Source organism: Cicer arietinum, chromosome 7 (assembly GCF_000331145.2).
Source record: "Cicer arietinum cultivar CDC Frontier isolate Library 1 chromosome 7, Cicar.CDCFrontier_v2.0, whole genome shotgun sequence".
NCBI classification, from domain to species: domain Eukaryota; kingdom Viridiplantae; phylum Streptophyta; class Magnoliopsida; order Fabales; family Fabaceae; genus Cicer; species Cicer arietinum.
This window is the reverse complement of record NC_021166.2, coordinates 3,022,746-3,050,018: the sequence shown is the minus strand read 5'-3', so window position 1 is coordinate 3,050,018 and position 27,273 is coordinate 3,022,746. Positions and strand designations below refer to the sequence as shown.

Genomic DNA, 27,273 nt, shown 5'->3' with positions numbered 1-27,273 from the left:
AGGGAGTTCACAGCATGCTATGGCTAATCAAATAACGTCACTCCTGATTTCCACTCCTGAATAGCAGAACGTAAAGTATGGTTTGGAATCAGCTCAGAATGCAGGAGTTTATGCTTTGTCACTGGTGACACATTGTGTTTGCTGAGCCATGCTTTGATTGCTCTGTACTCATAAGTGAAACCATCCGCCGCAATATATGGCTCATCCATGATTTCCTGCAGTAGTCACCAGTTAAACAAGAATGAAATAATACATCTTAAATCGGACTCATATATAAACAAAGGATTTTGCTTACATGTGTTCTTAGAGTACTCTTAAGGAATTCAAAAGTAAAAACTTCGTATAGAAAAAAACAACTTTTAAACTTTTTAGAAATTAAATACACACTTATTGAAAAAAAAATTGAATACACAACTTCCAAGACAAAATTTCAACATTTAATTCCTTAACACGTGCCGTTAGCATTTGCCATAAACAAAAATAACCCCTCTTTTAATTTTCTCAAAGTAATTGTATTTTCCAAATTAACCCCTCATGAGAACTTGTTTAATAAAAAAGGGTTCTGGAAAAATAAAATCTAAATTAATTGAAGGGTAACTAGGGAAGAATAGCATTAATTATGGTAAAAGTAGTTAAATTTGTTTATATTTTAGACCACAACATAACTATTTTGTGGTTTTACTTATATTTAAGACCGGAGGGAGTATATGCATCACAGAGATATGAAAACACTATTACCACATGTTCATCAGATAAGTGCAGGTTTATACCTGAAGGATTGGACAATAATACTGGCTTGGGGTGCATACACTATTTCTTCCTATCTTGGCACTAGCATTTGCAACATCAGAAAGTCTTTTGAGCAGTGGAAGAACTTCAGTATCAAGTTCTGGTCTATCTCTGCATCTAAGGGCAGTGCATTTAAGACCAATTTCAGCCAATTCAATTGTCTCATTCAGTGGCCAATCTCCAGCTGATTTATCTAAAATATCAAGGAACGATCCCTTTGTAATTGCATCTTCAATAGTCATTATGAGTCCACGTGCATGTCGAGCAGTTATCAACTGTAGAATTATTACTCCAAAAGCATATACATCTGATTTTGGTCTGACGGTGCCAGTTCTTTGATACTCTGGGTCCATGTAATGAAGAGTACCGGCAAGCACTGATTCTCTGTACTCGGTGATATTGTCAGGTACAGCGTCTAAAATGAGTTTAGCCAGTCCAACATCTGAAATTTTGCTAACACAATTTCTGTCTAACAAGATATTGCCGGGTTTTATATCACGATGAACAATAGGCTCTGGCTTTGAATTATGCAAGAATGAGAGACCACAAGCCATTTCAAAAACTATACGGAATCGAGAAAACCAAGGAAGTGGTGGTTTTCCATTTTTTTTAAGAAGATAGTCTTCTAGGCTTCCATTTTCCAGATATTCATAAACTAGGCAACCGTTCTCAGGACAGGCTCCAAGTAACAAAACCATATTTGGATGGTGTAGTTGACTAAGAATCTCAACCTGCAATAAATGAGAGACAAGGCTTTCTTAGTTTTCTCTTATTATTATTCCAGCATTCAAATATTACGTTCATATAAAATATTTGAGTAGCGCATGTCATTAAAAGCAATGCAAAATGCAACCTAAGGGAGTGTAAGAATAAATCAGCAAGATTTAAAATAAGGGTGATTGCAGCTTACTGAGAATAAAGGATAAATTCTATTGAAGCTAGATGAGTCAAGGATTTGCTGATCAGTAACTTATTACCCCCTACTGAACAACTTTTTCAGTCGGGATAGTGGGGTAGTCACTTTCAAAAGTTGCCAAAGGAAATTGGATACTAGAGCTTGCATTTGTAAATTTTATAAATCAATGCATGCATTAGAATTTTAAAATATGATATGAAGAACTCCATCAGATGACATGCTAGTTCAGTAAGTTTTAAAACACACTCTCTCATATAAACAATTTCAATTCTCTAAAGAAATAAAGAAAGAAGAAAAACCAAAGCCCAAGCAAAACCTCTTTCAGAAACTCTGCTTTCTTGTTGATTGTGTCCTGATGCAAAACCTTTACAGCTACTGGTGTATGGTCAAGATTGCACTTGTAAACTTTCCCATATCCTCCTTCACCAATTACCAAGTCCTGAGACAAGTTGTTTGTCGCAGTCTTGATTTCATCCATGGTATATTTTCTGTATCTGCTGTCATTTGAAAGCAATGTATCGATAATTCTCTGTTTTTCTATGGATTCTTTAAGGACGTTAAGTTCGGCCATTTGTCTTTCATATGACTCTTTGGCAAACGTACTTTTCGCCTCCTCAAGTTCCTTCACGACTTTAAAATACTTTGCTTTCTCTTCAGCAGCAATCTTTCTCAAAGTCTCCTCTCTTTTCAAGGAAGCATTTATTATTTTAGCTTCTTCAAGAGATTCCGAAGAAAGTAAAAGGGCCTGAAAGTGAGGGCATGCATGTAAAAAGAGCTATGCTATGTCATGAAGCCATAAATTACTCTGATTGAGCACAAAAAATGATGTGGAGTGGTAAGCGCTAAATTATAGTATGCTCCAATTTTAGCAACTATGCTACGGTGAAGCAGAGATGGCTGTGTCGTTCTATGCATAAAAAAATATATTGAAACCAAAGAAGACACGCACTTTATGTTTGTATTACGACTGAACCAATTTAGTTTTCATTTTCTTTTTATTTATTTATTAAATTAAATTTTGATGACAAGGTCAGGATCAAGTTTCAGCTATTCAAAATTCCTACACAAAATACTAGATAAGCAGTATTATATGTTCTTGGGGAAAGACATTTGCATTTTTCTACTATAAACAAAAGAGAAACCAAATATTATCAAACACTCACCTTGCTTTGAGCATGAACCAGTTCTCCACAAACCTGTTTGTACATGGCAATAGTACTCTGCAACTCCAGCTGCAACCGTTCTATTTCTTGCATGACTAACTGCAAGAGTTGACATCGTATGAAAGCCATGTCATGTCAGGGATACCACAAAATATAGCACTGTGACTGCATGGACATTCAACTGTGAGCCATTAAGGTCTAACCAAGAAAAAGAAAGTTACCGGTTCATGTTGTGCAGAAGCAATCGAATCAAATGAGTGAAAACTGATAGAATCAACATAGTCTCCATAGTTTTCTGGATTTTCTTCTTCACTTCTAGTAGAATTTTCAAAAGAATTCCTACGACTAGAGGTTTGCAGACCAATGTAACTATGGTCTGATATTGATAAAAATTTGAAATTTTTTAGAATCTTAGGTCCTGCTGAGGATTCATTGATTCGAGGCATTTGTTCACCAATACGAACACCATTGTCTGGTTTATTTGCTTCAGTAGACACAGAGTACCTTGAGCTTGCCTCTGTGGTAGGAAAAATAAGAATCAGAAATTTGACAACTTCTTCCACAAAGATTTTATTAAGTACCCTAGTTCCATAAAATAGATTATCTAAAACAAATATAAGATGGCCACTATTAGGTACCGGCCATCTTATATTTGAGTGCAAGATCTTAGAGTGCAAGATATTCAGTCATACCATGAGAATGCAGAGATGTAGAATCAGCTAATTTTGATACAATTCTATCTCTAGCTACAACATATACATCGCAGTTGTGAGGAGCACATCTTAGAATGGTAGTCGGTATGCCAGGTCCTTTTAGCTTCCTGGAAGAAGAAAATCATAACTTGAGCAGAACCTCATAAAAGGGTTACTATTCTAGATTGCTTTTGATCCATCCTCTTTCTTTACTGAAACTGTTTGTGAAAATTAATTTCATTATACTTCCAACAGATTTTTTCAGTTTGAAAGTGCATAACTCCTGATTACAAAAATCTAATTATATAGTAGATAAATGAAGGGAGTGAAAATCAAGTCAATCTATTACATTAAAGCTCATAGATATTTATATTTCAGGCTTGGACTAATAACAAAAAACTTGAAAAAACAAAATGCTTGCTTGAATGCTTTGAATATTTAGAAACAAATACCTTGTAATAAAATTTGAGTCGTCAGAACCCAGCACTAACATTTGAACCCCAGACTCAGAGATAAAGCTAAGAAGTGCACTTGCAGGATTGTCATCTTCTAGCAGAAATGTTTCTATCTACAAAATTTTCAGATTAATCGTGTTCCCTTAACACCTTTTCAATCTCGAGATGAAACTAGCACGGACTACATAAAAAAGTCTCTTTCATCGATTTCTAACAAACCTTAAAAAACAACGAACAACGTGAAAAAAAAATGGCATTTTTATAATCAAAAGTGAAAATGTAAAAAGACCTCAATTTTTTTCAAAATTGTGTATTTTGCTTAGTATAACAATTACTTATATATGTATATGTACATTGTAGAAAGAAACTCACCGTGTTTGATTCACATAGTATTTTGAATGAATCGAAGATTTGTTCAGATTGCTGTTTCACATCCTGCACATAAGCTGCAAAGGCATTGGCGTCTGCTTCCGAAATTGAAATATACTCTCCAGCTGTGAATAAGAAATCCCAAAACACCAGCAATGTATTTTAGTCATCAAAATCAGTCTCTAATCATAAAAGTTAACATAACACTTGCACCCAAAGGGCACTTGTATTTGCAACCATGTGATGTCCTAATATCAGTCTCCTACACAGCCAATTCTCAAGGTTCATTCATTGTCCCTCAATGTTAAGTTTATTTTGATGTTTCTTTTGTAGTGAAATTAATTAAATTAAATTAAATTCCTTAGTGAGTTAGTTCCATTGCAAAATAAAATTAAAAAGAAAGGCTTATGTTTTTTTTTTCCTTCTAGGGAAATTTGTACTAGTTTGTATATAAGGTGCGAAGATAATAGTGAATGAATTGAGGAACGTGAAATTGACACAATACCTGGGGTTGGAATTGAAGTGATTTTAGGGATGACGTGAACTAAGACGAATCGGTCTGCTTGAGGCACGACATTCTCAAACGCCCACTGTACGGCTCGTCGGCTACCCTTGGCTGCGCCGGAGCCGCCGCTTACGGCAACTGCAACCGATCTCGGTGTGGACATGGTTCTCTGCTCCTATGTTTCTGTAGCTGTGTTTGTTTATGAATGAATAAATCTTTGGTCAACAGGACGCGCGTTCGATTGGTTGAGTGAGATACTAACTTTTGACTCATCCTTCACCTGCAACTATTTCTATCTTTCAAAGTTTTCTGTTGTATTCAGACTTTGACCGGTTGTAATTCTTTCTACTTTCTAGCATATGTATTTCTTTATCTCTCAGTGATCAAATAGATATTTAAGTGTACATGGAATTTTTTTCCTTAACCAAATAAAAGAAAGTAATATGTTAAGAATATGATAGGTAGAGAGACATGAGTGAATGTTAGAAAATTAGGTGTGTTTAAAAGTCTGTTTGGTTCAATGAGAAAATGAATCATTTTTAATGATTTGTATTTAGTTTTAAAGATGAGGGTAATTTAAATAGAATTTTAAATGATTTTAAATTGTATTTATTTATTTTAGTATTAAACTTTTTTGAAAATTCTAATTTGGATCATGGTATTTTAAAAATATTTAAAACTTTAATGACTATGTACGTCATCTCTTATAATATTTTTATTTCTATAAATGAGATACTAACTTAAATGTTATTGAATCGATAAATTAATAAAAAATAAATATGTATCTCGTATTGAATCGATTAAACTATTTTCTTATCTATAAAGATAAGGAATATCCTAAACTATTATTTTAAAAGATACATTAATTTAAAATTTACATGTGTGTTTTTAAGTAGTGTTTACTTAGATAAAAAGAATTACCTTAACCTTGAAAATCAAAGGAAAATGAATGGAGGAAGTATGTTATTAACACTTTTTTTTCCTTGTTTCTAATAGGTTCTTTTTACCTAAAATAATCATATTTATATAGATGGGTAGAATATTAAAAATATAAATATCTCTCAAATTCAAATACAAATTCTCTATTTCGTGAGAACCCTGCTAGACCAAACTTTTGTAGATGGTAAAATTGTTTATTACTTAGTATTTGATAATTAAATGCCACAAAATTTAAAAAAAAAAAATGAGTTTACTACTAAAAACAATTTTACATGGACGTATAAGAGTATTAAATAAATTCCTATATTTATATATAATGCTCTTCAAGTTGATTAAAAGTTTGGTAAAAAAAAAAAAAAAAGTTAAAGAATCGAAGACACTGATCCAAGTCCAAGTAAATAATATAACCTTTCAATTTGCGCACGCATCTATAAAATCGTTAATGAATTAATCCTGTTGTATATATTTATATATCGATAACCCCAAGTTTGCTTATAATATATATACTCGTGCCTATTTGGTTGTTCCTTTAATTATCTTACGATTATAACTATGTCGCAGTCCAATCAGATTTCTTCTTGTTGGCCTAAAGTGGAGTACATTCACAGTGCATGTGGGAGGGTATTATGCTTTAAATTTGTCTTTATTATCAATATTCGATCAACTTTTTTTTCTTTCCCTTCCAGTATGACTGATAAGAATATGACTTTTCTACAACTACCTCTTCCAGCAATTAAATGAAGTTAGTTAATTGACAGAATATGGAAGACAGGTAGGAAATCCATTCCATTAGAATCGTGTACGTGTGTGGATTTTAATACTAATAAGCATGCACTCTCGTAAAGAAAGTGAAGGAAACAGATCTAGAGTTCATCTTAATTATATCTCTGAGTATGAATTACATTAATGCTCCTACTGCAGGGGTATCTGCAAACCATTGACTTCAACTTTTCTAGAGTCAAACAGAAAAATTTTCTACCGTAATTTTACTAAAATTATACACTTTATAACCTCAACAAAATTACGATGTTAGTCTGATTTTCATGCACTAGTCATTTATATATTGGTGTACACCACCACTTCTTCATCTATATATTGGTGTACACCACCACCACTTCATCTATAAAACTATCCAACCTTCTTTTATGCTGTCAAAAAGCATATGCTAGCAATTAACAATAACAATTTTATTCGTGTATATATTGCTAGTCTAAATCCAATGTGGTAAAGAGGAAGTTGATATGCACGTGTATTTATTTTTATAAAATATAACCGATTGTGCTTTAGATCATTCTCTCATCATCCACAAGCTTAAATAAGAAGTTCATCACATATGCTCAGAATTTGACTGGTTCTGCAATATTAATTCGTATCTTTTCATGATAAAGTTTTAGTCTTAAATACAATATTACAGCCGCCAGCACTAAGCATTTTGCATTACAACTATGAAGCCATTGCCATATGGATGTGGTGCACAAATCACCATAAATTAATTCTTTTAAAAAATACAAAATTATCATTTAAAATTATTTATATAATAAGCTGTGAATTCAGTCAAACACGATCAGCACTAAGACAAAGCAAATAAAGTAAAGTGGTGATTTTATAAGAATATATAAATGTGATACACTCTAATGTAGGATCAGAGTGTTATGTATATAAATTAAGCCTTGAGGTTTCCATATTCATCGTGGCCTACTCTCTTGTATAATCTACATTTATCCTTGCTTCTATCTTAGGCTAGTAAATTAAATTAAGTAATTAACGATGAAGATGTCATCATTTAGATGGAATTGTTGTTACTTTTTGCTAATCAACATATTCCTGTTGAATTTGACAGTAAGATCCCAACTTACAACAGACTTTTATAACTCATCATGTCCTAACCTTTTCAAAATAGTAAGGAAAGAGGTTGTAAAAGCTCTTATCAATGAGATGCGAATGGGTGCTTCTTTGCTTCGTCTTCATTTTCATGACTGCTTTGTGAATGTAAGTTTAATTATATACATGCATTATTTTTTACTTATTATATGCATTCATGCATATATTCTACAGTGTTGATTGCTTTTAAAATAATTTGGCTTAAATATAATTTGTCTCCTCTATTCTGTGTTATTCAATAATTTGTCTCCTCTATAATTGAGTTTATGATATTGATGTGGCTTTAAGAAGTTTCACTTGAAAACAATCATTTTTTACATGGAACTCATCATGCATTCACTTTAAAATTAATTGTTATTTGATGATCAGGGTTGTGATGGATCGGTACTATTAGATGGTGGTGAAGATAGTGAAAAATCTGCTCTTCCTAACGTGAACTCTCTTAGAGGATTTGATGTTATTGATACAATCAAAAGCTCGGTGGAGAATGCGTGTAATGGGACTGTCTCATGTGCTGATATACTAACCATAGCTGCCAGAGATTCTGTTTCTCTTGTAATTATATACTCACAATTCTCTATACATTACTTTTTTAATGTATTTATTTTACTTATTTAGTTTACAGTCAAGTAACATGCATAGAATGAGATCAATCAAACAAAATATATATATATATATATATATTTTCTGTCGTAACCTTCCGGCCCCTAATTACTTCAGAGTTTTGTCGGTAAGTAAGTAAAGTATGAGACATGATTAATTCAGCTACTTTGTGTATGACATAATAATTATAAATTATATGACCCTTAATTGTAAAAAAAAAATGATACTTATATATGTTGAAAGAAAATTTATGACTCTTATATAATGTTTGACAGAGTGGTGGTCCATCATGGAAAGTTCTGTTGGGAAGAAGAGATGGAACAATCTCAAATGGATCTCTGGCAAATTTGGTGATTCCTTCTCCATTTGATCCAATGGATACTATTGTTTCAAAGTTTACTAATGCCGGACTAAATCTCACAGATGTTGTTTCTTTGTCAGGTAAATAGTGAACTTCATTGTTGGACATCCATAATAATATTTAGGCCTAAAATAATGATTATAAAGTAGTAGACAATTCTTACCCGATGAACTATCTTTTGATTTCTAGTTAGTCTCAAACGTAAATCAAAATTTTAAGATTATATAAAAGTTTATGTTAGATCTATATATTGTTGTGTCCTCAAATGTTTGATCCTACGATCTTTGCGCTTTCAATGTCACTAGTTTTTGTGATAGTGTGAAATCCAAACTCAAATTCTAAGAGTCTAACATCTTTTAAGTGCTTTAGTTATTTGCTCTCACATGTAAGTTAACTAATTTAATACATTTATCAATTGTTAGAAGTAAGAATTTGTTCTTATAATATATACAGGGTCCACCCAATAATTTTCAAATAGCAAGTGAGTTTTAAAGTAAGTTTTAAAGTAAGTTTTAAAGTAAGTTTTTTGTTTATAAAAAAACTAATAATAAAAAAAACTAATTAGACCTAAAACCATGACTTTTGTAGCCTTACATTTGGATCAATCTAAATGTTATGAGACAAAGTTTAGATCTCTTCATAGAGAATTAGAGATAAATGATAATTAATCTGACTTTAATTAATAATAATAATAATAATAATAATAATAATAATTCCCCTAACCATTTTTTATAAATAAACTAATTTGACGTTGTTTTTTTAATTATATACTTATGTAGGTGCTCATACAATTGGGAGAGCAAGGTGTGCACTTTTCAGCAATAGATTGTTCAATTTTTCTGGAACAGGTTCACCAGACAGTACGCTAGACACTACCATGCTCACTGACCTACAGAATTTGTGTCCCCAAAATGGAGATGGAAATGCAACTGCTGTTCTTGATAGGAACTCAACTGATTTATTTGACAATCACTACTTTAAGAACTTGCTCAATGGAAAGGGCCTTCTTAGTTCTGACCAGATTTTGTTTTCTTCTGATGAAGCCAATTCAACTACTAAGCCTTTAGTTCAAAGCTATATCAACAATGGTTCACTTTTCTTTGGAGACTTTGTCAAGTCTATGATCAGGATGGGGAATATAAATCCAAAAGTGGGGTCTGATGGAGAGATTAGGAAGAGTTGCAGAGTTATAAATTCATAGTGATGTGCATTAGGCTTTGCAAAATACTAGTATATGAAATAAGTGGAAGATTAACAATGTGTCTTCCTTGTGATAGTGTACTTATGTTGTTGTTGTAATTGCTCACTTGTTTGTAAGGGAATTTGTAGGTGGGGTGTGTCTCTAAGGTCTTATAGTGGATCTTGAGAATCTAACCCAACAAAAGACTATAGAAATAAAAATATAAAGATTAAAGAAAACTGTAAGATCTAATATCAAACATCTAGAATTTGACATTATAATCTATACATCTCAATAATGTAGAGGCAAGTAAGAAAAAGTAATTAACTGAACTTATAATCTATACATTTTGAGAATTTAACCCAACAAAAGACTATAGAAATAAAAATATAAAGATTAAAGAGAATTGTAAGATTCAAACATCTAGAATTTGACATTATAATCTATACATCTCAATAATGTAGAGGCAAGTAAGAAAAAGTAATTAACTGAACTTAACTTTTACATAAACTTTGAATACATCAAACCTTACTACATTGTGACTAAAAATTAAGAACTAAATTACTCCTCCAACCTGTGCTTCAAAACTACCCCAGCTGCCAAATTTTAAAATAAATGAGGTGAAAAACAAATACCAATGAGTTCAAAAATAAGTGAAGAGTAGTAAAAATATCCCTCTCAATGAGGCTTAGAAAACATGAAATTATATGTTTTTTATGCAATAAAATATTTTCATAAAACTGTGTCAATTGACACCTAGTTCTAATTTAGAAATTATTGAAATACATGACTGAAACTTTTCCTTAAAGTATGGAAAAGTTGTCCAATTGTTTTGATGTGAGTCACAAAATAATTGAACCTGAATAGTAAAGTTGGTTTGACCATAGCCTCAACCAGCGTACTGATTGTTCTTTCTTTACCTATTGTTTCATGTCCAAAACGACCCCATCAATATTCCACCATGAAAGCCATGAATTTATTATGAATGAGATACATTATGAGTAGAGCTGTCAATTTGACAAACCCACTAATTATTGACCCCAGCCCACATGTTTGAGGGGTCAAAAAATTTCATAATTAAAAAGGCCACCAACACTAAAAAGCCCCTAAATTTTTGTGGACTTAGTGGGCCTATAGGCCCAGTTTTACAAAAAAAAATTGATTTTTTTTCTTAAAATTTACAGATAAAAAAGTTTTGATTTTTTTCCGATAAAAAATGATTTATGGTTTTTTTTATAATTTGAGAAAAAAAAATTAATTTTTTGCAAGAAACTTTTTAAAAAAGTTTTCTCACAATCCTTTTTGAGAAAATAATTATTTAAACTTTTTTTGATATTTTTTTGAGAAAAATAAATTTCAAAAAATTTTCAAGAAAAAATCTCAAAATTAACAAAATATGGGGGACCTATAAGCCCCTTTCCATAAGCCTCATGAAATAATGGATCGGGGATTTAAAAAAGTTATTTTGATAGGGGCCCTAATATTAAGGGCTTAATAAAAAAAAATAAAAGGGACATTAGAGTTAAAAAATATCCAGATTTTGCATACATATCAGAAGCAATAGCATTAACGAGCATAATTTGTGCTCGACAAGCCTGCCTGTTAAACAATGTATGAACATCTAATTAAACTGTTTTAACATATAAATTGATTTTAAAACAACATACAATCAAGATTCACAACTATTTGTGAAAATTCCCTATATGCTTAATCATTTTTTTTTCACTCACTTCTACTAATTTCTTTTATTTCCTTTTTCCCAAATCAGATCATAATTTATTTAAGAAAACAAAAAATAATTGTATCCCCCATCTCTCATGATAAAAAAATAAAAAATAAAAATTTAATGTAAAAAACTCATAGTCTGTGTTAAGAGAGAATATGAGGTTATTGAGCTCTCTTTTTGTTCAGATTTCTAAGAGTATAGAGACAGATTTAGACATGCAATGTTTACGAACATATTTAAAGAATCCTAAAAAACTTTTGGGTTTGAAGGATTTGGAAAAGTAAAGAAAAATGAAGTATGGAGACTGAGAAGTGGTGGGAACGAGAACGAACGGGAATGAGAAGAGTAAAATGTTTATGAGAAAATGAAAAGAAAAAAAAAATATTTAGAAAAGTATAGTGAAAATTATTTATTTGCCCTTCATTTATCCAAATCTAATGACCATTATTTAATTAATTAAATTTTAAATCACTTATTTTATTTTTAAATTATTATTAAATTAATAATTTTACCGATTAAATTCTAGACTTATCAAATAGATAGATTGTTACAAGAACATTATTGTTTCTAGGCGTTTTCTCTTAAGATTTTAACTTGTAAGACAAAACTAATATTTTACCACCAAAATTGTCATTATTTGTAAGGCAAAATTCCACTCAGAGTCATTCAACTAAATTTTAAATTTCAAAACATATCATTTATACTTTTTTTAAACTTTTATATTTTTAAAGACAACTATGGACCTTCAATAAATTTTTTATAAAAAAATAAGCAACATTAGTCTTATTTTGAATGTAATTTGTCATTATGTCTTAACTTTAAAATCATAGATCAATTATGATGTCATTTAAATGAAAATTATAATTATTTCATTCGTTGAATAACAGCTAAAATGCCATCCAAATTGTAATGAATACATTCTTTTACTATTAGTAAACTTGAGGATTAATAATTAGAAAGAAAAAAAAGACTAATTTATAATAAAAAAGAAAGACAAACAAAATAATTTTGAGACACATAAATGACAACATAAATTAGAGTTGAGTATCACTTAACTTTGAATGAGTTCATATTCAATTTTATTAAACCATTCAAAATCGAGTTTGTAATTTATTTGTCTTACTTTAATCAATTTAGGTGAATTTTAATTAAATTAGGAGATATTATTTTAAAGGATGAGATTGTTATTGAGATCTTCAATTTCTTTACTTTTTTGTTGATATTATTTTTAAATTTTTTTTTTTAAAATACATCAGACTTTTAATATTTTTTTTGTAAATACTCCAATGCATTTTTATCAAACAACTCATTGGTGTAATGATTAAACGAAACCGAAAACTAAAAAATTTGAATTTTTGTACATAAAACTTTAGTTAGCACTTGATCACTGAAACCCGCATAAAACCCACGACTGCAAACAAGTGTGACACCGGCATATCAAAGTAAGTAATTCTAGTGCCTCCAATTCGGTTAGGTCAACTGGTATTTGTTAGCTAAACGATGAAAATTCACAAATTCAAAAAAGCATTAGTCCGTCTTGATCGTCATGCTCTATGAAACGTCGTCGTTAAATGCACAGCTTGTATTTAACATAACAAAAAGGCGAAAGAGTTTGAAGAAAGAAAAAGCGAGTGAAGTGAATTGCAAAGTGCAATGTTGGGTGACGCCACTAACTGGGACGAAAATGCATACAAAGAAACCGTATTGAAGGAAATAGAGATTCAAACTCAAACCGTTTTCAGAACAGCTTGGTCTCCATCTCAATCTTCTCAAACCCCTAACCTCAACTCTCTCATCGTTGCTTCAAGTGACGGTTCTATCGCCTCTTACTCCATCCCCGCTTCAATTTCCGCTTCTAAGCTTAAAAATGTTTGTATTCTTAGTCAACTTTTTTATTTTTTATTTTTATTTTTATTTTTATTTTTAAGATGAAACTAGAAATTCTTATTTCATTCTTGTTGTATTTGTTTCAGCCATTTGGTTTTACCGATACGGATAAGTAAGTTTACATTTATAATTTGTTCATGATCTTATTATTATTTATTAGTTTCTTATTATTAGGGTTTAACTGTGTTTTCATTTGCAATGTGATTGGATTAGTTTTGTGGCTGAGCCAGATTGCTTCTTTCAAGCGCATAATGGGGCTGCATATGATGTCAAATTCTATGGCTATGACGATGAAAATGCCCTGTTGTTGAGGTTCAAACTAGTACACAATACTCTTCCCTCTGTTTTTTCTCCTTTTATGTTATTATATGTAGAACCAGTTCTATACTAGGATATACCTATCCCCATTCATATAATTTTTACATATAATAGAGGAATATTAAAATATTGAAGCGTGATGATATGTTTTGTCGATGGCTTCTATCATTTCTTATTTCCCTCTTAAGATATTTTTTTGTCAAACAAATATGATTTTACAAGTGCAAAAACATCACTATAACAATAATTGATCAGTGGAACTCTGCATTACTAGAATATTAGGACCACTTTTCCCTAGAAACTAGAGGGTTGAGACTAAAAGGCTATCTCAATGATTTAAAAAAACCCAACTATGATGATGCAAGATTTATTTAATTTTTTATAAATCCTTTTAAAATTGGAAAGTCATATACTAATCTTCATCCACTATACCGCGACTTTATGGGTCTGAATTTCAGTTGTTATATTTTGCAATACCATTATGGTTTTCGAAATTTGAATTTAGCATTTTTGAAGTTATTTTTTTGTTCATCTTGCTCTCCAATGTTACGAGTATAGTATTATGGTTTTGAAGGAATTCTCTGTGTGATGAGATAATTTGTAAACATACATAATAAATGAGGTGTTTAATTTACCATTTGGCATAACTCCTGACAGTAGCTTTACCTCACAGTTGCGGTGATGATGGCCGAATTCGAGGATGGAGATGGAAGGAACTTACAAGCTCAAAGCATTATATTTGTTCAGAAGGTCATATTATGTTACAGTTGCGATAGAGTTTCTAATTAGCACATCCATCGTAATCTCTTTTATATCTCTGAAGCAGCTTGCTTTTATTTTTCTTTTTTCTCTCCCTGATTATTACATAAGAGTATGTGTTTATGACGTCACACCTACAAATCTTCACACATGTAATGCAAATCAGTATTTTATTTTAACTTGAAAGTGTTTCTTTTTTATATCGAGACTGACCCTTGGATTTGTGCATTTTCATAGTATGACTAAATCTGGTAATTGCATTTTCAAATGTTCAATATCAAATTGCAAAGGTTTAAGGAGTTGCAAATTTTTATATCTTAGCTCTGATTTTCGATGGCCTATCATGATGTTCTTTATCCTCTCCCATACCCTCCCTGGTTGATTATGTATTTTATTTGATTATAGCGTTGTGTTGTTCACCTTCACTTCTTCTATGTCAAGATATATTTTCTTATTTTAATTTTTGGATCTGTGATTTGTTCAAAGGTCTTAGATATGCTATCCCTTTAATATTTCAGGAAATGATATCAAGCCTATCCTTGATGTGGCAAATCCTCAACACAAGTGAGTCTTTAGAGAATTAATGCATACTTCAGCTTTATTGGCCTTTTATTTTCTGTAATTACTACAGAAGTAGAGGATAATGTTTTTTTTGGAATTTCAGTTATTTGTTCATTTTTCTTGTATATCATCTCATCAGAGTATACTCTTGTACATTATTATTGTTGAAGTTGTGGGAATTTAGAGAAAAAGATGAGAGAAAATAATAAGGGTTTGAATATTATTGATAATAGCTTTATGATAACTTGATTACAAAAGACTCAATACTAATATCTATTTATAGAGAAACATAGACTTAATCTTAAATCAGGAACAAATCATAATAATAATGAGAGATTTTCTAAGATATTATAAGATATACTCTAATATTCTAACAATTATTTATTGCACCTAACAAATTAATTTAAAGTGATTTACATATAAACTTGGCTGTTTGAAATATCATTTATCTTATAGTTTTAGTTTACTAATTATCCTCAAATCGATTTGCCCAAATAATTGTCTTGCAGAGGTCCTTGGGGTGCACTTTCACCTATCCCTGAGAATAATGCTATTGCTGTTAATACTCAGGTCTGTAACGTTTTTGGCTTTGTCACAATGTTTTTTTTTTTGGGTTATTTTGTGGTTGAGTTTGTGTTTTTATTTTTTACTTAACTGTAGGCAGGGTCTGTTTTCGCTGCTTCTGGTGATTCTTGTGCATATTGTTGGGATGTGGTATGTATTTGGTGAAGGTGAATTTAATTTGAGTGTAGGAAGTTTCTTGGGATAACTTGATTTATAGTTGCAACTTGCATGTGTTGATGCTGGTCTAACAAATATTAAATGTTTCTAGGAATCTGGTAAATTAAAAATGGTATTCAAGGGTCACTCTGATTACTTGCATTGTATTGTTGCTCGCAACTCGTCCAATCAGGTTTTGATTCTTAACCTTATATTTCTGTTCTTTTGACTTCACGGTGGTTATTTGTTGAAAATTGTAACTAGAGGTGAAGAAAGGAGTTTAGGTCCTCTTCAAACGCTGCTCTAAAATATATTAAGTAATGAGAACTAGCTTTTACCGCTATACAAATTAAATATATAATAACTCATTGAGCTAAAAATATGAACTAAAATAATGATGGTATTACTACTGAACAATTTTTTGTTGATAAACTACTTCAGAAACTTTTGATGTTTATATATTGTTTAAAATTTCCCATACTCGTTTTGCTTGTAGATGTATAAGCAATAGAATATAGCTCAGTAATTTTGTGTGCAATTGAGATAAAAAAAAAAAAAGGATACAAGAGGAAAATAAGTGATCCAAGTAGATAAAATAATATTAAAAAAAAAGGAGTGCAGAGATATTGGGGAGTTCATTTAGTTAATTTATAATTATTTTTTCAAAATAATAATGTCCTACTCGTGATGTTCTCATTATTAGCACTAGTGTGCATACAGGCACTAATGTGTCCATCTGTTCGCTTTTCTGGGTAAAATTAATGGAATTTATAAAATAATATACAATTATTTAAAAAAATCAGTTATTTGATAAGTATGGAATACTAAAATTGTTAATAAAATAGCTGAAACGAAGAGTAAAATTGGAAGAAAAAAAGATGTTATACATAAACTTAGTATCCTTTAATATATAGGTGTATATATATTTAAAAAAAAATCAGTTATTTAAATAAATAAAGAAGGATAAAATTGTAAATAAAGTAGAGGTTAAACTTGGAAGAATAAATCCACAACAAAACCATGTATTCCCTTTATATATAAGTATTAAGTAATATAGAAATGTAGATATATAGTATAGATTAGACTTATATGCAACTACTTTTTTTGAACATATAGGAGATCTAAACAGGAAAATAAAAAAAGGGTACTGTATAAAAGGTTATTGAAGAGGAAATGAAAAAAAGTGGAGATATATACTCTTGAACTTAAAGCAACCAAAGATCTATTGTACATATTACAGAAATAGTTTCTCTACCAAAATGGTTAAAACTTTACCCTAGTAATAGTAGTAATAGAATTTTAAATTCCACTATTCTTCTGGTGCCAGAGATATGTGGTATGATATTTTAAAACCCTGACTGCTAAATCATCTCTGTTGCTATTTTTCTTTTTCATGATAACCTTCTCGTCTTTCCACATAATTTGTTGTCTTAGATTTTAACTCGGTTCCTTTTGAATGATGTTCAGATCATAACAGGTTCAGAGGACGGGACAGCTCGAATTTGGGGTATTGTTCTTTTTTTTGTTGCACTTATTAAAGCAGAACAAGCTACATTAAACATATTCTATTTTATGTAAATAGATTGATTTTCTTAAATACACTGGTTAATCTTTATTAGTTTCTTATATGTTATGGTGACTTATTTACCATATTTGTCTAGATTGCAAAAGTGGAAAGTGTATCCAAGTTATTGATCCAGCAAAAAATTTGAAGTTAAAAGGACCTGTTTCATGGGTCGGCTCTGTTGCTTTAGATGCAAGTGAGAGCTGGTTGGTAAGTGAATATCTATTATTTTGTAATATCCTTCCTTGCCTCTTCCCTAATACTTTAGGTTTACATGTGCCACTCTAGTAAAAGGAACATGAATGTTCAAACAATGTGTTAATCACTATTGGCTGTACCTATGGATGCAGTTCATATGAAGTTGAGAAGAGAACAAATATCAAATAATTATCGTGCTTTTAATTTATTTTCCTTTTGGAATCTAGCATAATAATTGTGTTCAAGCTATTTTTGCTAATGTTTTTTCTATTTCATCAATAATAATCACATGTGTCTGATCAGTATAATCTTCTCGAATTAAGATTGTTCTTTATCTGTATCCAAACTAGTGAAATGCATACATGCTCGGGAATATTTGGTGTTTATTTTGTGATTCTTTCTAGTTATGTGACTAGTTAAGGGACCGTTGTCACCATTTCACAGGCTTGCAGTAGTGGACATAATATATCACTTTGGAACCTTCCTGCTTCAGAGTGTATTTTAAATTTTTCCACTCGAGCTTCTGTACAGGACATGTTATTTGACAATAATCAGGTTAGTGGGCTATCTCTATCTTATTTCAGTTGTTTTGAACACTGTCATAGTCTTTGATCATGGTAACTTCAGGACCCGGGAGAAAGACAGAGAAAAGTTACCAATATCATAAGCATCAAAACATTATCAATATAATCTCAATATCAATATCATAAGCAACAAAGTCAATTTTTTAAGCATATAGTTATCCCTCTTTATTTTCTGCATATGTAGCATGCTCTTTTTGTTTTTGTTTTGTGGGGAGGGAGAGGAGTGAATTTCCATTAAGGTCAATATTGTTTTTGTTTTGTGGGGAGGGAGAGGAGTGAATTTCCATTAAGGTCAATATTGTTTGTAATATTAATGTAATATATATATGTGTGATGGACTGGTATGATAATGGTGTCAAAATTTCCAAGAGAAACAATTCAGTTAGTTAGTTACTTTAAGTCTTTAACTAGACTAGTTACAATAACTAACTAACTGAAATATAGTGTAACTAAACTGTTTCTCTAATAAAATCTATTGGCCTTTGCACTTTCCTCCTCTGTCGACCATAATATTTCAAAATTTCAATTATCAAATCGATGTCTGTCATGTGAGAATTGTTGGCCTCTTCTGAATATCGACCCATTAGATGCTCTTATAATATCCGTATTTCTAACTATTATTGCAGCTATCTTATTGTCATTGTTAATTTTTGCATTTCAGATTCTGACTGTTGGTGCAGATCCTATACTAAATCGCTTTGACATGAACGGTGCAATCCTTTCACAAATACCGTGTGCTCCTCCATCAGCTTTTTCTATCTCCTTACATCCAGCTGGGGTATGTTCTGATTCGAAATTACTAGTATTTCCTATTTCCCATTGTTTGTTCAGGAATAAATATATTTTTAATTATATAAATTTAACATTCATTTTTAGTTTCTATACAAAATTTAATATGAAAAAAAAATCTCAAATTTCCCATATCAATCGGGTAAATGTGGTCCAACAGAAACAGTGAACGGAACCAGGACTTTATAAACTATATAAATAAATGATGGTCGTGAGAGGGATGCAACGAGTCTCCGATGAAATTTAGGGAATTTGGGGACTGAAAACAAGAGTTAGTAACTTTACAGGGATAAAAAACATTTAATCCTTTTATTTATTTGTTTTAATAGCGTCCATTTATTCATTTCAGGTTATTGCCGTTGGTGGTTACGGGTGTCTTGTGGATGTTATCTCCCAATTTGGCAGCCACATGTGCACCTTTCGTTGCCAATGTATTTAGCAAAGTCAGCAAATAGTCTGAAAATTCTGAAGCTCGGAGTCAAGAGCCAAAATCCAAAAAGAGTTTCCAACTCAATGTATAACAGATCACATGGATTTGCAATAATTTTGTTGGTTGCGAGTAGATAAATAGTTTTTGATTTATAGTGTGTTTGGTTGGAGGTTGATGGAGGAGAGGGGAGGTAATATTTTTAAATTTGTGTTTGGTTTAATTTTAGAAGGGGGAGGAGATTCTATTTTGGAGAGATTTGAAGGGGAAGAAAGGGAAGGGAAAGGAAAGGAACTAACACAACATAAAATCCATTAAAAATCCCTCTCATTCCCTTAAACCAAATACAAATCCATAAAAAATTCCTCATCTATATTGAATCAAATATATCTCTACTTCCCCTCTCTCATCCCCTCTCCTCCTCTTTGCTCAACAAACAAATCCTTAGGTATGACCGCATTTAAGATATGCATTTTAAAAACCACTTTATCCAAAAATATTGCATTATTATTTAATGTATTTAAGATATGCATTTTCAAAACCACTTTATCCAAAAATATCGCATTATTATTTAATCTATTTAAGATATGCATTTTAAAAACCACTTTATCCAAAAATATCGCATTATTATTTAATCTATCTCAGATACAATGGTACAATAGATAAAAATGTGTCATGTAAATCTTTTTCTACTTTTATATAATTTTCTTATCTTATTAATCTTTATCCTATGTTGATCACCACACGAGTCTTTAAAGCCTAAGTTTGGGGCTAACCACTTTTATGAGTGGTTTGGACAATCATTAGATGTATAATATAGTAGTATTAATTATAAAATTTAGATGGCTACCATCATTGGTAGTTGTAAAAATGACCCAAACCATAACCTTTGTGTTATCTTCTTTGTTTATATATGAATTTCATTTGTTGTCTTACCTCTATATTTTTCACCATAAAAATTGAGAAACCTCGATAGTTTTTGCTTTGTTGATATTTTTCATAAAAGTATACTCACAAATATAAATATCTATGGAGAAGTTTTTTCCATGAGCAAGTCATAGATTAAACTACTGACAACTTACTTAAGGTGCTCAAGTCCTTTATCACTTGGGTCAATTGCATGACCTAAATTTTATTTATAACTTTTCTACTAAATAAAGTCGGAGTGCAAAATGAGTAACATTTTGTTGTTGTTGTGATTTTTTCTTTCATTAGTATGCTCTCAAATATACATTTGAATTGATTATTCCAAATAAAAATTGGTGGTTTTGAGGAAACATGGGAGAGAGAATAAATCACCTTACTTGTACTTTCTTTATCTCTTTTATAAGCTCATTTGTAGTTTTAACACACATAATACAAAATTTATATAAGATGATATTTAATGAATTTATTTTATGTATTGATGTACCTAAAATACTATTTTGGATGTGTATATAGTTAAATTTTACTTCTTAGTTCCAAGGCACTTGAGTCAAAAAATATTTCAAAACACTAAGTGATATTGATTAGGGGTTCATTTGAAAAAATAATAAATATATTTAATAATTTGAAAAATAAGGTCTCACTTATATTTTGGAAATACTGTGTTTTTTTATATAAAAAAAAATAGTCTAATTTTATTTTGATATGAGATTCTTTAAGTGAAATATTGTAATGAAGAAAATATGAAATATTAGATGTGTTTCTGAATATAATCAAAATATTTTTTTGATATTTTAATTGTTTCTGAAAATATATGTAATTGTTCGTTTTATAAAATCTCTAACCTTCTTATTGATGAAAAAAATTAACATCAAATTTAAGTAAAAATATAAAATATTTTCACACAGTAAACAAACCCTAAAAATAAATTTTTTCCTCTCAAAATGTGGTTATAAGCTACGACTAAGAGAACATTGGAGAGATGTAAATGTAAATTCATTTGTAAGTATTTAGTAAATCATAAAATCATTTCTATCTTTAGACGCAATATCCCCCCATAAACAATATTTTAAAAGTCATACATGTCGGCTCAATTGAAAACAAAAGTTCAATCCTATCTAAGTCAACTTTAAGAGTCGATGCTCAAATATATTTGGAAAATAAACAGAAAACCAGAGCAAATTGGATTGAACTAAACTGGTGACAGTTTTAAAAAACCATCCGAATACAATTCTTGAGTTTATTTATGTAAAGAAATCTTCTAAAATTGATATTTATTTTCTCCTTTTTTTTTGCCTTAAGGTAAAAATTTACCTTTGAAAGCCCTATGTTACTTCTTTCTTTTTCACAAACTCTAAAATTTGAGAAAAACAAATATTTTCTATGATCCATTTCATTTATTTTTTTTCCTATGTCGTTTCGAGTGTGAGATTGAATCAAATGATGAGACAAAACACGCACAACAGTAAAGAAATGGAAGTTGAATAAAAAAAATGGAAAAAAATAAGAGTTGGCTATGATTATAATAGCTTAATTGGTTTTATCTTTGTACTATACTCTCACCAATAGCATTTAGCAGCCCCCTTACTCCTTTCAAATCAGAGATTCGTTGTTTTTAAATTGAAAATGAATGATATTACATGATAAATATTTGAAAGCTTATTTTTTTATTTTTCGAATTTTCTTCAAAGTCACTAAAACTTTCTTAATTGGTTAATTCAAATTTTTATATTTTATATTTGAAAAAGTGAAAAAAGAAACTGCCTAAATATTTAGGGACTAGGGTTATGTTAGTGGGTCTTGGGCCCATATAACATTAGTACAAAATATAAGTAATAATAAAATGAAAGATTCACCCGAAAAATAAAAATAACATGAGGGTCTGAATATTTTTTTATTTATATTATTATTAGTATTTATTAAACAATTTAACTGTAGTTTAACCGACTGAACCATAATTCGAAGATCTCGTCAGTTTGACCTTCGGTCTAGTTTGTAGAACATTAATCTTAAATTTTATATATAACACACACAAAATTCAATATTTCGTGAAAAAAAGTAATTAATAAAAAACAACAACAATTTTAGTTATCAACAATTTAATTATACTAAAATAGTTTTTACATTATTTGTATTAGATTGATACTTTAGTTTTTTTTACCTAACTTCGTTTAAAGATGTTTATAACACTTCTTTTTAAGATTTGTAAGGTACAATGGAGGATAAAGATTTTAAATGATTTTTATTCATAAATTTCACCCCTTCCCCTTCAAATTCTTTGTAAAGGGAGAATAAAAATATTTTTTAAATTCCGTCACCTCTTAAAATTTAAATAAAACAAAAAATTTATTAATCTTCTGTCGCTCTTATCCCCTTCAAAATCTTCAAACCAAAAAAGCTCATATACTTCTACGATAAAGTCCATCATCACAGTCAAAAATAAAATTTTGTTAGATTGTTTTTTAAGTAAAATAAATAAAAAAGTGAACTAATATGATTTTTTTTACCAACAATTGCAAAAATGCTAAAATTATAAATAAAAATTATCTAAAAAGAATAAAAGTTTAAATGAAAGAATAAAATTGAAAACAAAATGTTACATATCTTTTTACATGTGGAATTAAAGAGTATGTGTCGTCCTTACAAATTAATTTTATATTAACATCTAATAAAAATTTACTTTATAATTATACTTTTATATAATTATTTTGCAATTAATTAATTATGTGACATGAAAAATTGACTAGCTTTACGTCAAATGTTAGTAAAACTATTTTACAATAAATAATGTATTACTATTAAACCTATTGAAAAGCAAGAAGCCAAATCAAAATTTTTATTCCATTTATATTAGTAAAAACAAAATAAAAATGGAAAAAAAAATATTGACAATTTTAAAATGAAAATAAAAAATCTCATGTGATTGGTCTCATCTGATCGTAGAGTAGGAAGGGTGACACGTGTAAAGATGCTTTTGGTCTGGAGCATGGGAAGGGAAAAGGCAGAAAAAATCAGGTGATCCGGGAATTTTGACCATTTAGCGTTGACTGAGTGTAAAGGGGTAAATTAGGAATCACAAAAAAAATGTATCATCTAGGAACCCTTACCCTGCTTTTGTTTTATCACTTGATATACTCTCTTCGCAGTAAAACACTCTTTGCTTTCTTCCCTCAACTCCGCGGCGTAGATCCGGGGAGTTTTTGGGAAACCCTAACTCCGTTCATTATCACCGCCGCTATTCACTCTCTTCAACCTTACTCTTCATCATCCAAGGTCCGTCCCTCTTTTCTTCGTGCTATTCATTACTTTAACACTCCGTTTTATTCGCTAAATAAATTACTTTATTGTTTGCTTCGATGCTTTTACTGTTAGAAATCTCATCTTGCTATTTTATTTATTCTGTTCATAGATGATATTGCTTTATGTTTTGTTTTAAATGTTAGGTTAGGACTTAGGTTAGGTTTACTCGTGCTGATTCTGTTGATAAACTGTAACCATTGCTTTTCATCTTGCAGTTATGGCAGGAGAAGCACCCGAGGGGTCACAGTTCGATGCTAAAAAATATGATGACAAAATGAATGACTTGTAAGAATCTTCATTTTTTTTCCAGTAGTCCTAGTTAGTTCTTATGTAAGCATTATGGTTTTATTTTAAATATTTTTTACGAATGCTGCTACTATTGCTGAGATTGTTGTCGATGATTTTTTCTTTTTTTTGGATATTTGCTTGTAATGGGATGATTAAATGTTACCTGTTTTATTTTGATGTCTTCGTTATCTTAGAATTGCTGCTGATGGAGAGGACTTCTTTGGAACTTCTGATGAGGTTTATGATAGTTTTGATGCTATGGGCTTGCAAGAGAATCTTCTCAGAGGAATTTATGCTTATGGTAAATTTATTTTCTTTTTAGTGTCTTATCTCTTAATGTTTTTTGCCCTAATTTGAAACACGATAGATATGGTTAATCCTGTCGGGGATTTGGAGTTTATTGTTCTACCTTGAAACTCTTAATAATTTAAAATGAATGGTGGTGATGGCATGGCACTAGAATAGTGTTTGCCATGTCCTGCTGCGATGCTAATCTTTATAACATGGCGTTTCTGTTATCTTTGCTAGTGTTTTATTTTATATTTATGGTGGGTTTGAATTCTTAAACTTGTATGACTTGTGTTTTAGGTTTCGAAAAGCCATCAGCCATTCAGCAAAGGGGAATAGTTCCCTTCATCAAGGGACTTGATGTTATTCAACAGGCTCAGTCTGGAACTGGGAAGACAGCAACTTTCTGCTCTGGTATTCTGCAGCAACTTGACTACAATGTCACTCAGTGCCAAGCCTTGGTTTTAGCCCCAACTCGTGAGCTGGCTCAGCAGATTGAGAAGGTTATGCGTGCACTTGGAGATTATCTAGGTGTGAAGGTGCATGCTTGTGTGGGAGGTACAAGTGTTCGTGAAGATCAGCGCATTCTATCCGGTGGCGTTCATGTTGTGGTTGGTACTCCTGGTCGTGTGTTTGATATGCTGCGCAGACAGTCTCTTCAGCCTGATTATATCAAAATGTTTGTGTTGGATGAGGCTGATGAAATGCTTTCCCGAGGTTTCAAAGATCAGGTACTATTTATTTCGTAACTGTTGTAGTTCCTTTTCACATTTTAGTAATTACTTACATTCTATGTTATTTTTTAGGTGTACTACCTCCACTTTTCTTTTTAGTTTTGGATATTGACTTTTAAATTCGTTCAGTTCATATCCCCCCCCCCTCACTTTAACTTATCATTTGTTTGGCTTCTTGTTTTAAGTATTTATATTTTCTGTTATGTTTAGTTGTTTGTTTCTTTTGGCTTTTTTTTGGGAATCAGGAGAATATAGATCAGGCGGAAATCACCTTTTTGGGCAGTGTGTTTTTAAGAGGCGACTTTTCATGTAGAAAGTAATATAATAAGATAGGATTTAGGGGATTTTTCATAGTCCTTCCCCAATTCATTTGAGTTTCTCCAATTTATTGAGAAAAAATAAATCCCCATGCAAGTAAACCTTAAACCCTTTATTCTGGAATTTCTTGCATAGTAATAATGTCTTATAAAATATGCAAGTAAATTGTCTTTCAATCAACTTAAGAATTTAACCTTTTTTCCTGGCCTTATTTGGTTTGTAGTCATATTCTACAACTGCCTAAACCTCGTTGGCTTTATTGTTATCAGATCTACGATATATTTCAACAGCTGCCAGGTAAGATTCAAGTTGGAGTTTTCTCTGCTACAATGCCTCCCGAGGCACTGGAGATCACTAGGAAGTTTATGAACAAACCTGTGAGGATCCTTGTGAAGCGTGACGAGCTCACCTTGGAAGGTATTAAGCAGTTCTATGTTAACGTTGAGAAGGAGGAATGGAAGCTGGACACACTCTGTGATCTTTATGAGACCCTAGCCATCACTCAGAGTGTCATTTTTGTGAACACCAGAAGGAAAGTTGATTGGTTGACTGACAAGATGCGAAGCCGAGACCATACAGTCTCAGCAACTCACGGAGACATGGATCAGAATACCAGGGACATTATTATGCGTGAATTTCGTTCTGGGTCTTCCCGTGTTTTAATAACTACCGATCTCTTGGCACGTGGTATTGATGTCCAACAAGTGTCTCTGGTTATTAATTTTGATCTCCCTACACAGCCTGAGAACTATCTCCACCGTATTGGTCGTAGTGGAAGGTTTGGTAGAAAAGGTGTTGCTATTAACTTTATCACTAAGGAAGATGAAAAGATGCTGTCTGATATCCAGAAGTTTTACAATGTGATAGTTGAGGAGTTGCCATCAAATGTTGCGGAGCTCCTCTGATGAGATTTTGTCCTCCCTCCTATTAGACAAAGATGAGTACTTTTGGTAAGTGTTATGTAATGTTTATTTCCCGTCTTTTTGGTTGTATTTCCGCCTTTGATACATTGTTTGATAGTCTTTTTAATTTAAGTTGCATTGTGAGTGGTCTGAATGAATATTCAAGGGAAGTACTTACATTGTGGACTCCCATTATTGGCCAAAATGGTGTTTGACACTCGTTGCACTTTTCTAGAAGGCAGTTTTTGTAGTGTGTACTGCATTTTAATTTTACTTGAACGTTAAAGTACATTGATGTGGGTTTACAACTTATTTGGAAGTGATGCGGGATGAAATGTGGTGTGGCCATCTAGCATTAGACTCAAGTTGAGATTTAAATGCTTTTATCTACAACCTTTTTTTCTCTCTTGTGCTTTATCTTTTGAAGTTTTACTTGTCTGCGTGGAAATTATTAACTATTAGATCGTTAATAATGTTTAACTTTTGACAATTATTTATAAAGTCACTTATATGATTGATTATGATTTGTTGACTGTAAAACTTGAAAATTAAACTTTTTTGGAAGAAATTAATTTATATACATTTTGAGGATTACACGGTTGAACAATTACACTGATTGATGTTTGTTATAACTGCTTTTAAAATTACATGATTTTTAAATTATATGTTTTCTTATAGTTTTTTGACTTTCTAAAACTTTTCATAATATCATAGCATAGAAATTACACTCTTTTTGTAATATAAGAATAAAATCATATCGTGGATAATTTTTTTTTTTTATAGAAAAGAATTTAGGAAATGTTTTTAAAGTGAACGGGTAAGAGGATTAACGAGTAGGGTATCAAATTACGCAAAAGAGTCACTCATTTTTATCCCTTAATGTTGTTTAGTTCTGACGATTATAATTTGTCTTGAGTAAATGCTTGAACTCAATTTGTCTTCTCTAAAGTTTCTTTACGTTTATTTTCCCAGCATGATCCAACTCTCACGCCATCTTTGTAATCCTCTATTTCTGTTTGCATGTAAGTATCAGGATGAAAGTGTTTCTCAGGAAATCTCTTTAAATAATCACTGATGTCACAGAAATATCTGTTACATTGTGTATTACTTTTATAAAAGAGTTAATTGTGTAT

General features: G+C 30.9%; 3 protein-coding genes across 3 annotated transcripts; 2 read left to right on the top strand and 1 right to left on the bottom strand.

Annotated features, from left to right (window-relative positions):
- Window positions 1–6: 6 nt before the first annotated feature.
- Window positions 7–5,241, bottom strand: LOC101499732 (U-box domain-containing protein 34). The gene is made up of 9 exons (XM_004507904.3): window positions 4,890–5,241; window positions 4,388–4,509; window positions 4,013–4,128; window positions 3,561–3,688; window positions 3,090–3,385; window positions 2,869–2,967; window positions 2,022–2,450; window positions 771–1,520; window positions 7–215 (listed from the first exon to the last, which is right to left on the bottom strand). The coding sequence occupies exons 1-9, from the start codon at window positions 5,050–5,052 to the stop codon at window positions 24–26; spliced, it is 2,295 nt and encodes a 764-aa protein (XP_004507961.1). The 5' UTR covers window positions 5,053–5,241; the 3' UTR covers window positions 7–23.
- Window positions 5,242–7,467: 2,226 nt separating this feature from the next.
- LOC101499424 (peroxidase N) lies at window positions 7,468–10,092 on the top strand. Its single transcript, XM_004507903.4, has 4 exons — window positions 7,468–7,817; window positions 8,079–8,264; window positions 8,588–8,753; window positions 9,453–10,092. Exons 1-4 carry the CDS (start codon window positions 7,596–7,598, stop codon window positions 9,872–9,874), a joined length of 996 nt encoding a protein of 331 aa, XP_004507960.1. The 5' UTR covers window positions 7,468–7,595; the 3' UTR covers window positions 9,875–10,092.
- A 2,926-nt stretch (window positions 10,093–13,018) lies between these two features.
- LOC101506463 (uncharacterized) lies at window positions 13,019–26,545 on the top strand. Its single transcript, XM_027336571.2, has 20 exons — window positions 13,019–13,448; window positions 13,553–13,578; window positions 13,680–13,778; window positions 14,458–14,534; window positions 15,062–15,107; window positions 15,614–15,674; window positions 15,765–15,818; window positions 15,937–16,017; window positions 17,292–17,331; window positions 17,486–17,598; window positions 18,031–18,141; window positions 18,832–18,948; window positions 19,309–19,397; window positions 23,058–23,070; window positions 23,254–23,325; window positions 23,463–23,583; window positions 23,826–23,895; window positions 24,093–24,199; window positions 24,487–24,917; window positions 25,508–26,545. The coding sequence occupies exons 1-20, from the start codon at window positions 13,233–13,235 to the stop codon at window positions 26,141–26,143; spliced, it is 2,580 nt and encodes an 859-aa protein (XP_027192372.1). The 5' UTR covers window positions 13,019–13,232; the 3' UTR covers window positions 26,144–26,545.
- The last annotated feature ends 728 nt before the right edge of the window (window positions 26,546–27,273 follow it).

Coding starts and splice junctions, on each gene's coding strand:
- LOC101499732 (XM_004507904.3), bottom strand. CDS start 5,052: ATGTCCACACCGAGATCGGTTGCAGTTGCCGTAAGCGGCGGCTCCGGC. Junction 2,968..3,089: donor CTTCTGCACAACATGAACCG/GTAACTTTCTTT, acceptor CAACTCTTGCAG/TTAGTCATGCAAGAAATAGA. Junction 2,451..2,868: donor TGGTTCATGCTCAAAGCAAG/GTGAGTGTTTGA, acceptor CCTCACTTTCAG/GCCCTTTTACTTTCTTCGGA.
- LOC101499424 (XM_004507903.4), top strand. CDS start 7,596: ATGAAGATGTCATCATTTAGATGGAATTGTTGTTACTTTTTGCTAATC. Junction 8,265..8,587: donor CCAGAGATTCTGTTTCTCTT/GTAATTATATAC, acceptor AATGTTTGACAG/AGTGGTGGTCCATCATGGAA. Junction 8,754..9,452: donor AGATGTTGTTTCTTTGTCAG/GTAAATAGTGAA, acceptor ATACTTATGTAG/GTGCTCATACAATTGGGAGA.
- LOC101506463 (XM_027336571.2), top strand. CDS start 13,233: ATGTTGGGTGACGCCACTAACTGGGACGAAAATGCATACAAAGAAACC. Junction 13,779..14,457: donor GAAAATGCCCTGTTGTTGAG/GTTCAAACTAGT, acceptor TTTACCTCACAG/TTGCGGTGATGATGGCCGAA. Junction 17,332..17,485: donor CGGGACAGCTCGAATTTGGG/GTATTGTTCTTT, acceptor ATATTTGTCTAG/ATTGCAAAAGTGGAAAGTGT.